This window comes from Haliaeetus albicilla, chromosome 1, assembly GCF_947461875.1.
Source record: "Haliaeetus albicilla chromosome 1, bHalAlb1.1, whole genome shotgun sequence".
Classification (NCBI taxonomy): Eukaryota; Metazoa; Chordata; class Aves; order Accipitriformes; family Accipitridae; genus Haliaeetus; species Haliaeetus albicilla.
Window position 1 is genome coordinate 72157328 of NC_091483.1, and position 13233 is coordinate 72170560.

General features: G+C 38.0%; 1 protein-coding gene across 1 annotated transcript; it reads left to right on the plus strand.

Annotated features, from left to right (window-relative positions):
• Positions 1–2627: 2627 nt before the first annotated feature.
• Positions 2628–12250, plus strand: LOC138687353 (uncharacterized). The gene is made up of 5 exons (XM_069794127.1): positions 2628–2769; positions 4691–5020; positions 6469–6582; positions 7674–7807; positions 10709–12250. Exons 1-5 carry the CDS (start codon positions 2715–2717, stop codon positions 10886–10888), a joined length of 813 nt encoding a protein of 270 aa, XP_069650228.1. The 5' UTR covers positions 2628–2714; the 3' UTR covers positions 10889–12250.
• Positions 12251–13233: the final 983 nt, after the last annotated feature.

The following is a 13233-nucleotide window of genomic DNA, read 5'->3' on the forward strand; positions in this document are numbered from 1 at the left end:
GAAAGGGAACTACTTCCAACCACTGAAGATGCCAGGTTTTGCCCCTGCTTGGCAAACACATGGTCAGGTTTGTTATAGTCCACTTTCAAATTATTCTGTGCAGCAGAATTACATTTGACTACCTTGAGTTTCATGCATACTCTCCTCAATGCTGCTGTAGATTAATAAACTTTCCCAGATGACAGTAACACCTCAAAAATGCTCTCAAGTAAGTCTGACTTATGCATAAGGAGGAGGGAGAGGGTTTAGGTTTTCTTGTTTAAAAGTTTCAAATGTATTTTTCAGTATGCCTCCACTGGTGTACTTTGAACGCCATAGAGAAAAGTTTTGGGAAGACAGATTTGTGCAAAGCATCCAGAAGAGACTGGCTGTAACTACCACTGCCACTCCAAGAACAGAGTACCTCTTTGCTGAGCAGCTGCTCTGCAATCATCTCCAGCACACAGGTGTGTAAAATTACACATTTACAGAGTCCAAATGCATCGATGCAGTTTCCAAGGTTAACTAAGATTAACCTGCAGAAAGAAAAGAAAACTTAAAAGGATCTTTCTGTTGTAGATGCTTTCCTGACCCACATAGTCATTTTGTGTGATGCACTTACCCTGGCAGCAAAGCTAGCTTAAGAACTTTTGTCACCATATTTTTCCACCCACTCAGTAGTACCGTAATGAGAGTTTGTGGGGTTGTGTTGTAAATCGGTACAATGAAGTAACCAGGGCTAAAAATAAACCTTGTTCCCAACCCCTTTTTCTGTGTGCTAGTTCATTTCATCTCTGACACTAGATGCTTTGGATTAGAACAAAAGCATCTTCCAGAGTAAATATAAGCTGCTATCAGCACTATTGAAGAAGCTTCACCTAGTTTCTAGACAAAATATTCTGCTTGCTGGAGCTGCCAGCTGCATAACTCAACACTAAATGCACAAATGTAGATCTTTAAATACAAGAGAAACTAGTTTTTCCCTTGAATATGCACATGCAAACTTAATTTATTCTACATCTTTGATCACTAGTACCAAACATAACATGAATGTCAGTGCTAACAGAATTATTTAATATAATTAAATAACATCATTAAGTATAAATTATTTGCTTTAATATATCCATTCATTCCCTTGAATTCAAAGGTATTTGTTATGTCCTCACTAACTCTAAAAGGTGATAACTAAGTCAGCTGAGTACCATCAGAAATGGGGATAGCCTACAGCACTTTTTGACATTTATCTTTGCTATTGTCTCTTTTTTAATTTTACTTCGTAGTGTAAATGACACTGGAAACTACTTCTGTAAGGTGGCTACTAAGAAGCAGGTGAGCTGATGCATCATGCTTTTGTTGCTGACAAATGCAAAGGAACGGTGCTTTAGGCTTTCAATGGGGCTGTGTCTTCGTTACAAATTGCAGTTCAGCTGTTGGACACCTGCCCAGTGCTGCTAAAACTTGATGTTAGTTCTAGGAAATTTTGTGCTTGACATGTTCTTACAAGTTCTTAATTTAACTTATTCATGTTCTCAGCTTTCTATTCATGTTTCTCATGTTTCTATTTGATTTGATTTTTTTTTTAAGTTCTGTCATTGCATTTTGATGTTACCCAACTGAATGTTTTTGTGGGACAATTTTGTCTGGCCTGGTACCTTTGCATTTGAAACATCTGTCCAGGGAATAAGACTGGGTAAGTTGAGAAAAATGGAGGCAATGTTTTGTCTTCCACTTCTCTGGCCAGGCAATGTAAGTGATTCTGGAGCCAAAAATCAGTACTGGAGAACATTAAACAACATACAGTTATCTATATTTGTAGAATTTTTTTAATAATTGAAGGCAAATGAGTTTCAACATGGGCCTTAACTTGATGATGTAACTATAGATCACTTTATTTAATGCATGCCTATAACCATCCTGAAACAAGCCTTAGTTAACATACATGGCACTGGTATTGCATTAATGCAACTGCACCTGTAGAGGTAATAGTGAGACGCATTGCGCACACAGCATAGTGTCCTGGATTGTTTCCCACTGATGTTGTGGGATGTTGGGGCCACTGCGAGTAGAGTCTTCAAACTCGGTCTTCGAACTCAGCCTTCTTCCATTGCTCCTGCCAATGGAGCTATGCTACTGTTAAAGCAAAAGTAGGAAAGTCCTTTTCACAGGAGGGAAGAATTTAGGCGAGATTTCATCAAGATGACAATGAAATGTGTGACAAAGAAAGATAGAAGTAATACTTGGCATCAATGTAAACTAAGTACAATCGTTGCCTTTTTGGATGTGGATAAGATTCATCAGGTGGGCTGGAAAAGGCTACTGACAAGATGTACACAGTAACTAAAGACGTCTAATCGTCATAAAATGCCTTTAAATGAAGTATTGCAGAAGTGCAGTGGCAAACATTCATGAGACCACTGTAAGTGTGGAAAAGCAGTTCTTTATGTCATATCAGAAGAGAGGCTAATCTAGTGTTGAAAGGTAACCAGTTAGGACACAATTTAAAATTTAAAGAAGAAATGTTCTGATTTCAGACAGTATGGCTGGCCTTTAAAACAGACACATCTATGATGGCAATTTCAAAGAGTGTAGGCAAAATGTGGGTTGCGTTTAGGTTATTATCGCCCTCACCACATGAGGGAAGAGGAAGTTAGGTTAAGAATCTGACATGCTTTCATTTGTTGTTTTGCTGATCTTTGACAAAGACACCCTCATGCAAGCACTAATCATAATCCTTCATGATGATCATAATGTCACTGACACTTCTTTTAACAACGTGTTTTAGCTGCTTAGGTAAGTGCTGTTTATTTTCTTTGGTTTTATTTGTTCATAGTTAGTCACCTGTAATTCTTGAACTGGATTTAAAAAAAACTTTTCACAGTATATCCACCTCAAATACTTGCGTGTGAGACAAGGAGAATGTTAACTATATTTTCATAATGCTGAAATAAAAATTAAAATGCATGGGGAATCAAAAAGCATTTTCACAAAGAAATTGTTGTACACCCAAAATTATGTTAGCTTAATGCAAGCAACATTTTTCTTAGACCTTCAGACTTTAATATTTATTGTGACAAACGCTGAATGTAGAATTTTAAAACGTTGAGTTTTTGTTCTAGATCACGTAGGTACTGAAATACAAAGCAGATGAAGTTTCATGTTTCTTATTCAATACAAATTGCACTGGATAATACTGAAGGTGTTCAGTATAAATTAAGAAACAGAATGAAAGAGAGGGAGAGATTAGGAGATTAAGCAAGGGCAAAAGGATTTTTTCAGTGATATTTTTCAGAAAGACACTAAAGTCACAAGACGGAAACGTAGCACGGCCTATAGCACAACTGCATTTTAAATGACAAACCAAATGAACAGAAAACCTGAAATTAGTGGTCAGTTCTTTGACACTTGAACAGCTTCTAAATTGTCATTTACATACTACATCAATTCTTTCCCTTATTTATCTGCTTACCCCTATACTGTCCATATTGTTCTCTGAAAGATGTTAAGCACTGCATTGTGGAAAAAAACAGAGGTGCCTAACTCCTTTAGGTGTGATGAATATGTGGCTTTTTCTAAGGGCAAAGGAAAAAAGTTTATTTGCATAATTCTGATAAAACTTATCAGATGCCATTTTAGGACCAGATAGGGGCAAAATCATCCCATTACTTATATGTTGGTGTGAAATATGCCTGAGTTACAAACAGGATAAGATTTGGAAGAAAATAATGCCGTTTACTCTCATTATGAGTAGCTCCTCACTTTAATAGTATAAATGCTAGAAAAAAGGAAGTTATAATTCTTCACGCGGCATATGCAATTAATGATTTCAGCAGTCATGGGGATAGATTTTATATGATTAGCACTTTTGTGATAAGCATCAACATCATTAGAATAAAAAAAAGGTTAGCTGATATCTACACAGTGGTTTCACTTCTGAAGAAAATATTTTGTACAGTATTGCACACTATCTCATGTAGATCACTTAGCATATGGACAGTGAGTGGTAAAGAGATTCAAAGCAGGAAAGAGTAAAAAGGTTGATTTCCTCTGATACCGTCCGAGTCAGCCTTAGCTAAAAGCCAGGCAACAGACCTGATGAGACAACTGTGGTCTGCATGGCATATTGTGTACTTCTTAAACTAAGGAGGTGAATTTGATTCTATAAACCACTTGTCAGCAAAAACTTAATGAAAGAAGTTTAAACAAAATTAAAGAACCCACCTCAAAAATGCTGTACACTTGTCACTAATTAGAAGCAGTGCAGGACAAGAACTCCTACGTTGTGAAAGAAATTGTAGTGGATTTTTCCTTCATTTTGATGAGTCTTTCACTATTCACTGATGAATCATTCTGAATTACTCCTTTTGGTCGTTCTTTATCTGGCAAAGTGTTTAATATGCTTCAGACTCAACCTCTATTATAAAAGCTTTTTGTTGAAAATAAAAAATAAGTGTATCAGTAAGTACACAGAAAATCTTCATTTATTGCGCACAAACGATGAAGGGATTTAACACACCAGATTAAAAGTTTCCTTTAGCCAGAAAGTAATTGCCATTGTTCAAAGGAGAAATGGGTAGTAACTAATCTTAAAAATTAATCTCATAATGATTTTACAGTATTAACATTGTTTTAATACTGTGATTATAGACATTACAGCTGTGATGTCATCTCTTTGCTGCTTTAACTTTTAAATCTATGTGTATTTCTCCACTAGCTACAGGTCCCAATAATTTAACAGTCATCCAAACACCAACAAAAATACATCTGTCAGTTGGAGACTACGCTGAAATCACCTGTATCTGGGAAAAATCTGTTGTGAGGTACAGAGTAAGCTGGTATCTTGTTAATAAAGAGAACATCACCAAAACTACATCATCAAAACTTTTCTATGTATCCAACGTCACCCATGAAAGCAAGGATGTGCTAGTGATACAGTCTGCCAATGTAAATGACACTGGATTTTACTACTGTGAGATAATTATTGAAATACCTTTCTGTAAGAAAGTATGTGGAAATGGGACAACAGTGATAGTTGAAGAGAAAGGTAAGCTAGCAAGAACATATGCGTGCCATTTAACTTGTCATCATAAAGATTCTTCAGTTTGAACAATTTTATACTTTTCCTCCCTCTCCCACATCCTTCCTTCAACACTGTGGATCTCAGGATGAATGAGACAAACACAGAGAGGACCTGGACAGCTTTTAATAACAATTGACTTAAGCTCTCTGCCTTAATACCCCCAATGTAGTGTTTGTTTTCTTCTACAAGGGTTTGCTAATAGGAGTTACTAGTTAAGGTTTACAAAAAAGCTGTGCATCAGCTGTGTATTTCACGAAAGACCCAAACACAATTCCTCCTCAGAAGGGATTTGGTAGGCTAGATGTGAGACAGTGAGTGATTTTGCCTTGTGGTAAGGAGTGGCTGAAACAATCACATGGTTACTCCATTCAGTAATACGTACCCTTTACTAACCATTCTATTTTTTTATTACAAGTTCCTAATAAAAAGTGGGAGATAAATCAACATGGAAGATAGACCAGTATGGGCTCTATATTTATAAGGATTTGTGTCCATAAAGTTGTTATGACAAAATGTTTTGTATAGGCTGTGTCTCCTTATTTTATTATAGTCATATGGTAACCTTTACAGGGGAGCAATTTAAGGTCTCAATTCTGAATTAAACATTGAAAAGCATTAATATAATGAGTATTCAAGCACAATTAAGTTTTTCAGTGATAGGATTGAGGTATGTTTCACCTTAAATTATGAAAAGAATGTGACATACCCAGAAAACAATTTACATCACTTCTGTTATACAACTGTCTCAAGATACTATGCATCACTTCTTGAAGATGCTGATCTCTGCCTCTCTCTTTCTACCTCTCAACTGTAGTGAAAGACTGGGGGACTAGCTCTGACTAGACCTTTAACATTATCAAACATCACTCGTATACCAACCAGTCAAGTCATGGGAAGTAACCTTTCTGTTCATCCAGCACAGTCCAGTTTTGGACACTATTTTACACTATTGGCCAACTGGTAGTCCAAAGAGAGGCACAAAAATGATCAAAGATTTAGAAAACATCAGTGGCAGAGAATAAATGAAGTAATGTCCAAAATGGGGGGAAATGAATGCAAAAGGCTGTTAAAGAGTTAAAATAATCTGAGCTCCTAAAATGAGTTAAGTGATCTGATCTCTTACTTGGTCAAGTAGTAATAGCCTTAAAGTACAAGCAGAAAAGACTCAGATTAGACACTGGGGGGGGGGACTGTCAAACTGCAGGAACTATAGGAGGGATTGATGTCACTGTTCATCAGGCGTGCATCCCTCAGGAATGGTATAGATGACCTTGCACTTGGGTGGGGGGGAAAGACTGATTCACTCCTGAAGTCATTTTTAATTTTAAATTTTTTTTTTTTTTTGCTATGGTGGTGTTCTTCTATTGGATCTTTGAATAGTACATAACTTTATTTGAAACATATAATTGCAGAAGCTGACTCACTGAAAAAGATACATTTGACAATATGGGCCATCATTCCCTTCTTAGTGGCAGTGGGAAGCTTGTTTCTTTGCTACAAAACCAAACTGCACTCAAAACTTTTTGGTGAGTGACAATATTTCCATTAACACATACTTTCTAAGTTAGGTGTTTGTTTTGAAATGGCTGGACAGGTGCACTTAAGAGGCATCACTAAGAGGAATTTCAGTGTGTAACTTTTGCTCACCTGGTCCTGATCTGCTGAGGGCACCTCAAGCTGAGAGGAGGGATCGGAAGGCTCAGTCTGTAGTTCAAGTGAGCGCTCTTGCAGCCACTTGCCTCCATTATTTTCTTTCCAGAAAAAGTGAACACTTAGACTGACCTGTCTAGGTTATGGAAGGAATATCAGTTCTGGTAATTTCTTAGCAGACTGAAAAAGTGAGGAGCCAGAACTTTGCTCTGCATAATGGTCTTACTCTAGGTAGTGACACCTGGAAGTGACAGCTGAAAGACCCGACTTTGGGGACTTTGTTCTGAGCTATGTTTTTTAAGCTGCAAATTTTTGTAACTAATGATTAATTTTTGTTTGTTGCAAAATCCTGAAATGAAGGGCGGAAGAAGTCACAAGAAGAAACAGTGAAGGGTACAGGACAAGTATAAATGTAGGGCATCTGTGGGCGGTGGGTGCAGATCAGTGACATATAACCTAAGGCAGCCTCTGAAGTAACTGTAGCATGAGTATTATGGTTGCAATGTGAGGCTTACTCAGCTTGTGAGCTGTCAGGGGTATAGGTGGAATATCTATGACTTGAGATGCAATTCCACTTGAAGATTAAAAAAGCAGAGGGAGGGGATTTAGGCAAGTGAAAGCTCCTATTTCAGTCACTGGAGTTGACACAGGTGTGGATCTTGAGGTCTCTGTATGAACTGACCCATGGTAGATGTCTACTTAAGGGTGAGCTGATCAGTTCTCTTGATTGGTTTCCATGGCACAAACTCTGTTGAACAGAACTCCATTGATTAAGGGGTGTACAGAAACCTGAAATAGCGGTTTCCATCTGCAAGCTGAATAGCGCTCGAGCACCCGTCATCAAGGCTAGCGGTACAAGAGCTCTGCACTCTTCATTGCAGAGCTTTATAGTACTCTGGTAGAGTACCAGTGTGACTCTGGAAATGGACAGTAAGCAAATAGTGACTGTAACTTGGTTTTTGCTAAGGTTCTGCACAACTTCCTGTGGCGGCAGGGAGGCATCGGGAGGAGCAGATGCTCGAAGCTGCAGAACTTCAGGGGGGGAATAAATCCACCAGTGAAGCAGCTGAGGAAAACTCATCATGCAATTCTGCTGAATGGGTAAGTGGTTTATAAAAAGACTCTTGCTATGAGAGAAGGACTTTCAAAATGAGGCACTGGGGAGTGTGCCGAACAGAAAGCTGCTGTTCCTAGGACAGCATCTTGCTATACATGAAAAAGGTTTAAAGCTAAAATTTTAAAAAAAGTTTTCTTGCAAGAGACAACACTTAGAAATAAGAAAAAAGATATTTATGTAGTAGGAAAGTACTGGATTCTGTTGTTATATTTAATGACACTCTAAAATTGCCTGGAGAAGAGGGCAGCAAAATGTGGAGAATATCAATATAGAGACTGAGTGAAATAAGTGCAGAAGAGGTAAAAAATGGCAGTAAAGTCCCTTTACATATAATCATATACCAAGCTCAAGGGGCTTGGACTAGCTTTGGCTCATAGGGCCATTAGATCAAGCAACACTTGCTGAAAGCAAGTAGCAGATTTCAGGCACGCTCCTTTTTCCAGGCAGTTATTCATCTTTTAATTACATTAAAACACAAGGTGGGCAAAGCAAAGAAGCCCTAATTTAACTCTTGCATACGCAGGCACAACTTCCATTGCAATCAACTGGACAGACTTGGATAAGCCACACAGAGATGATGTAAAATTCTAAAGCCCATGGTCACGATTGCAGTTACTGAGCTTATAGATTCCTGAATTCTCCTGTTAGAGAACCTAGCTTCAGTCTTGATTTGATCATATTGGTACTGAAATCATGGTGAGAAAGAATATCAGGATGCAGATAATAAAACAGTAATAACAATCTTTTATTGTGCAATAGTCATAATTCTAAAAAAAGAAAATGTATACCTGGGAAAATTCATTCCCCATATGTAGATTCCCACTGAAGCTAAGAGACTTGCTTTTACAGGAAATATCGTAGTAGAAAATTATAAAAATACAAGGCATGAGATGGTCTGGACATTGTAATAAAATATTCTAATTACTAGCTATAAATGGGTAACTCTTCTACTTGTTAATATTTAATGAAGATGTAAGAAAACAAGGTTGAGAATGAGAAAGCAAGCATCAGAGGTGGTGTAGAGTTCGTTAGTAGCCATTAACTGCTCAGGGTTTGTATGGACAACAATACTCATCCAGAGGATGTGTGAATACAATTATAAAAGGTCTTTTGTTGTTGCTTTATAATTTAGCAGCTGTTAGCCACAGTAATGTGTCATGATATAGGTTCAGTGTTTTCTTTAGTGTAACAGACCTTTTTGCTATTTTAAAGAAAGCAGAAAGAGTAATTTCATAATGGTATCATTTTAAATGTGAAAGCATAATTGGATCTTATAAATTATTCAAGAGATCCAGTAGATTAGTAAAGGCAGTACATACAATGTGCATGGACCCTATATTTCAAACAAATTAAGCCAGTAGTGATGAGCAAATATTATGGTATGTCTGGAGTTGCACTCATTGCCTTTCAATTGTGTTGCAGAACATCATCGGTTTAATTTTTTTTTTTCTGTTTGTGCAAACGTAAGTCTCTAAAAAGTTCACACTAGTTTTTTATATTGCTTGCACCTTTTTTTTTTTTAAGCTTGGAAATTTGCTGTACATTCTGGGTAGGTTTGGGCACCATTTCTAGAACAGCGAAAGTGAAGGTTCTCTACGCCTCTGCAAGACTATTTACAGTCTCCAATTTATGTCATGTTTTTTCCAGTTCTTGGAGTTGCAAAGGCAATCTTGTACACAGAACTTGAATCAAGCCATGGATTTTATTCTCACCTGTATCATATGTCATAACAATGCTGAGCAATTAGGTCAGGTGACAACACATAGCTCCAAGTATCTAAGTTAGCTTAAACTGAGAGTGAACATCCCCATGGCAAAGCTGGCCACTGTGGTTGTGCTTTTACTATATAGCATTTGTCTCTATCTCTCTGGAGATTCATCCCATATTTCCTGACTTCAGATGCTCAGAGAGTGTTTCCCAGACAGTTCTGCCAGCTACAGGGGAATTTGGCCCTTGAGGGAATTCTTGGAGCAGTTGATTTTTTCATTGCTAAGTTCTGCAGGTTCCAGCCTAAATCTAAGTGCTGCTGTAGCATTAATGCAAACTTCCAGCTCATGGAACCACACAAAAAGCACACTCATGAGGGGCTCTGGTTGTGCAAAAATGCACAGAAGCATCATCCAGATTAGTTGGCTGTACCTACCGTGCCTTCTGTTTGACATTCAGACAGCCAGTACCTCTCTCTATTCTGAACATCTTTCATTAAAACAAAAATAGTTAACCCCCATAGTAAAGTATAAGTGTGAAGACAAAAAGCTACCACTGCATGACTTCCACCTTTTAATTGTTTTATTCTATGTCAGCCTGAGAATTTGATTTGATATGTCTGTGAGCACAGATCTTTGTGCACATTTCAGAGAGAACTTTAATTCTCAGGTTTTGCTAAAGGACTTACCTGAAGATCCCAAATCCTACATGCGCTTAGGAAATGAAAACAGGATAATTTTTGCACAGGCTAGAATAACATCTGAATACCGCAGCAGTTTGCTGGTTTACTGCATCAGAAGAGCGTTCATCCAGAAGGAAGTGTGCAATAAAGCTTTTTGGAAATACTGGAGTTAAATGGTTAAGGGGATAAAAAAGCTTTGTCATTTCAGATTTCATAGAACCTGGTTTACACTGCAACTTGACATCTTTGGTATTCTAATTAAGTACTTTGTGCCTGGTACCTAATTAACTAAGAGAATTGAATCCAAACATAGGAAGACTTTGCCTTTCAATGTTAGTATCAAGACACTCTTTCCCTCTGAAATTATAACTCCATGGCCTGTGTTTCTCTCTGTTCCCTCGGGCTGTGCTAGATGCTGTGTCTTGGGTAAAAGTTCATTTTAAATAGACTTTATGGGTAAAAGTTATTTTGACTGGAGTTTTCTTTGCTTTTTAAGGCTGTGTCTACACTTTATGAATCACTTGATTTTTTTTGCAATGAATCAAGAGGAAAAGATGACAAATCCACTGTGACTATTGTATCCAATGCAGCAGATGAGCAAATTTCACAAACTAGGGCAGCTGAAAAGTCTAGAATGAGACAAGGATCTGCCATCTACTTTGACATTCAGAACTAAAACGACGATGTCATAAACAAAATATGGCTAAACAACTATGAAACTGAAAACAATATGATAATTTGCTGCTGAAGGATGGATTAAGTGAATTTCCTCTCAGAAGCATGTCAGTGGGACAATATACAAGAAAAAAGGTTGGTTCCAAGCAGTCTCTGAATGTTTTGTCACTAACAAAGAAGGTTGAATTTGGAGGGTATGTCATTTTAGAAGACTGTCTTCAACTCTTCCCTCCATGTCCAAAAATAATAAAGGATGTATTATACTTTGAAAAAGTCTCCTTGACTGAAAACCTTTCTCCAACAAAAGCTTTTCTTCAGACAGCCCATGTATAAATAGCAGAACGTAGAGAAAAAAATGCACATGGTGGTAATCATTTGACTGAATAGACAGTACTACGCATAGGATGGAGTCTGACCTCTGAAACTATCATCACTGCTGACCACATCATAGCCAGAGTCGTATGCCAGAAAGAATTACATTCCTGTAGAAAGGGACTGTTAGTGTTAATTCATTCACACACTAGGAAAAACCTTCCAGAGAAGGTAGTCTCCTATGCACAATGAAATACAAGGTTTAAATGAAGCTATATATATTATTACGGTGTATAATTATTCTCTGACTGGTGGAAGAGGGGTGCTTGGAGGAGATGGGAGTGTTAACACTTGTTCCACTTTTGCCAGCTCTAAAACTTAAAAAAAAAAAAATCACTGAAGAAAAATCAAAACTGAAAATGTAAGTAAAACCTGCCTTCCAAGGTCTGAAGAGGGGTGAAGAGTATTCACAGCAAAGCTAATGGCACTTGTCCAAGGACTTCTGAATACTAAAAGCAGATATCTGAAAGGTGAATGTATTTATGTACCAAGGTTACTTCATCTTCTGTTAAAGTTTTTTCAGAGCTCAGCTGGAGGTTATCTCACCTTGCCAGCAAAGCAGGGAGAAACGACTTCACTGCTCAAGAGGTTTGTTACAGCTTGTACCTGGGCAGCGCAGTAGATGCAGACTAGCTTTTCCAGACCCCTTACAAACAGTTTGCCTAGTCTAAATGTGTGACTGCCTTGCTACCCAATACTCTCTAATGAAATCTTTGAGGCCGTACAGCATGGCTCGTGCTCTGGCTCTGTCTATGCTATAGTGACTACAGTTCACAAAGCTACCTCTCAAATTACTGTAGCTCGGCTGTGGCTCACTGTTTGGTGGGGATCCCCTTTCCTGGGCTATTCTGTAACCTGCCCTGAATGCCCTTCTGCAGTGAGTATACTGCTGTCCGAAATATGCTGTACTGTGAACATACCCTGTATGAGAGAAACTGTTTGTTATAGTACATCCCATTGTATTTATGTATAAATTGAATGAAGCAAGAGGATTTTCTTCGCTTCCTTTTGAAGTTCAGTCACTTTAAAATCTCAATGTTTTTTGTCCTGAAACTCATTATTACAGATTTCTTTCCTTTACTGCATGGTGAAACACTGCCACATGCCATATTCCTTTGAGGATCACAAATGAGACTCTGGATTTCCACAAACCCTGTAACTTTGTCCCCTGCACAAGATAGTCATAATCAGTAAAAGCAGTGATGACCTTCAGCCCAGGTCCCTGATCAAGGAAGCTCTCAGTTATGCACCAGCGCTGTGAGTGAGTGCGGTAAATTTTGGACTTTCCGTATCTTACTGGTTACTTCTCTATTTAAGCACAACGAGGACATGTAGAACATTCAGGGAATTGTTAAAGGAAAACCACAAAATTTGGAAATTGCCACCAAGCCACAGTTTAATAGTCTCCAAATCATATTTTTGTTACAACACTACTAATAAAATTGTTGATTAAATGTGGTTCCTACCAGCAAAGAATGCTGCCGTATTAACAGCTGCTAATATTTTGTATGCTAACATGGTAATTTCCAACATCTGGCAGTTGAAGACTACACTCAGTTTATCATGACCTATTTTTATCTATGGCCAACGGTGGCTATGAGCCAGCAGAGTATTTTCAGAGCTCCCGCTGGCTGTCCTACTCAGTCAACAAGAGTTTGACATCTATGCATCATGTATATCATCTCTGCTTCTGTACCAGTTGTGAAACAACAAACCCTGATGAGGATTTTCCAGGGCAGACAGACTTCTGCTTTTTCTTCTTCATGGTAATTTTGGTAGCTTTAAACCAAAAAAAGAGCTCTGTAATTAACCTCAGCACACATTCTAGTGTTCAGTATGATCTCAATTTTAACTATCTGTTTAACTGTTTAGTATGTCATGAAGCCCATCTGCCTAATAACAGAACTTGAAGAGAAGCCTGAGCCTTTGCTTCTAGCCAGTTTTGGTGGTTATTCTCTCTTGAACAGGCTGCTG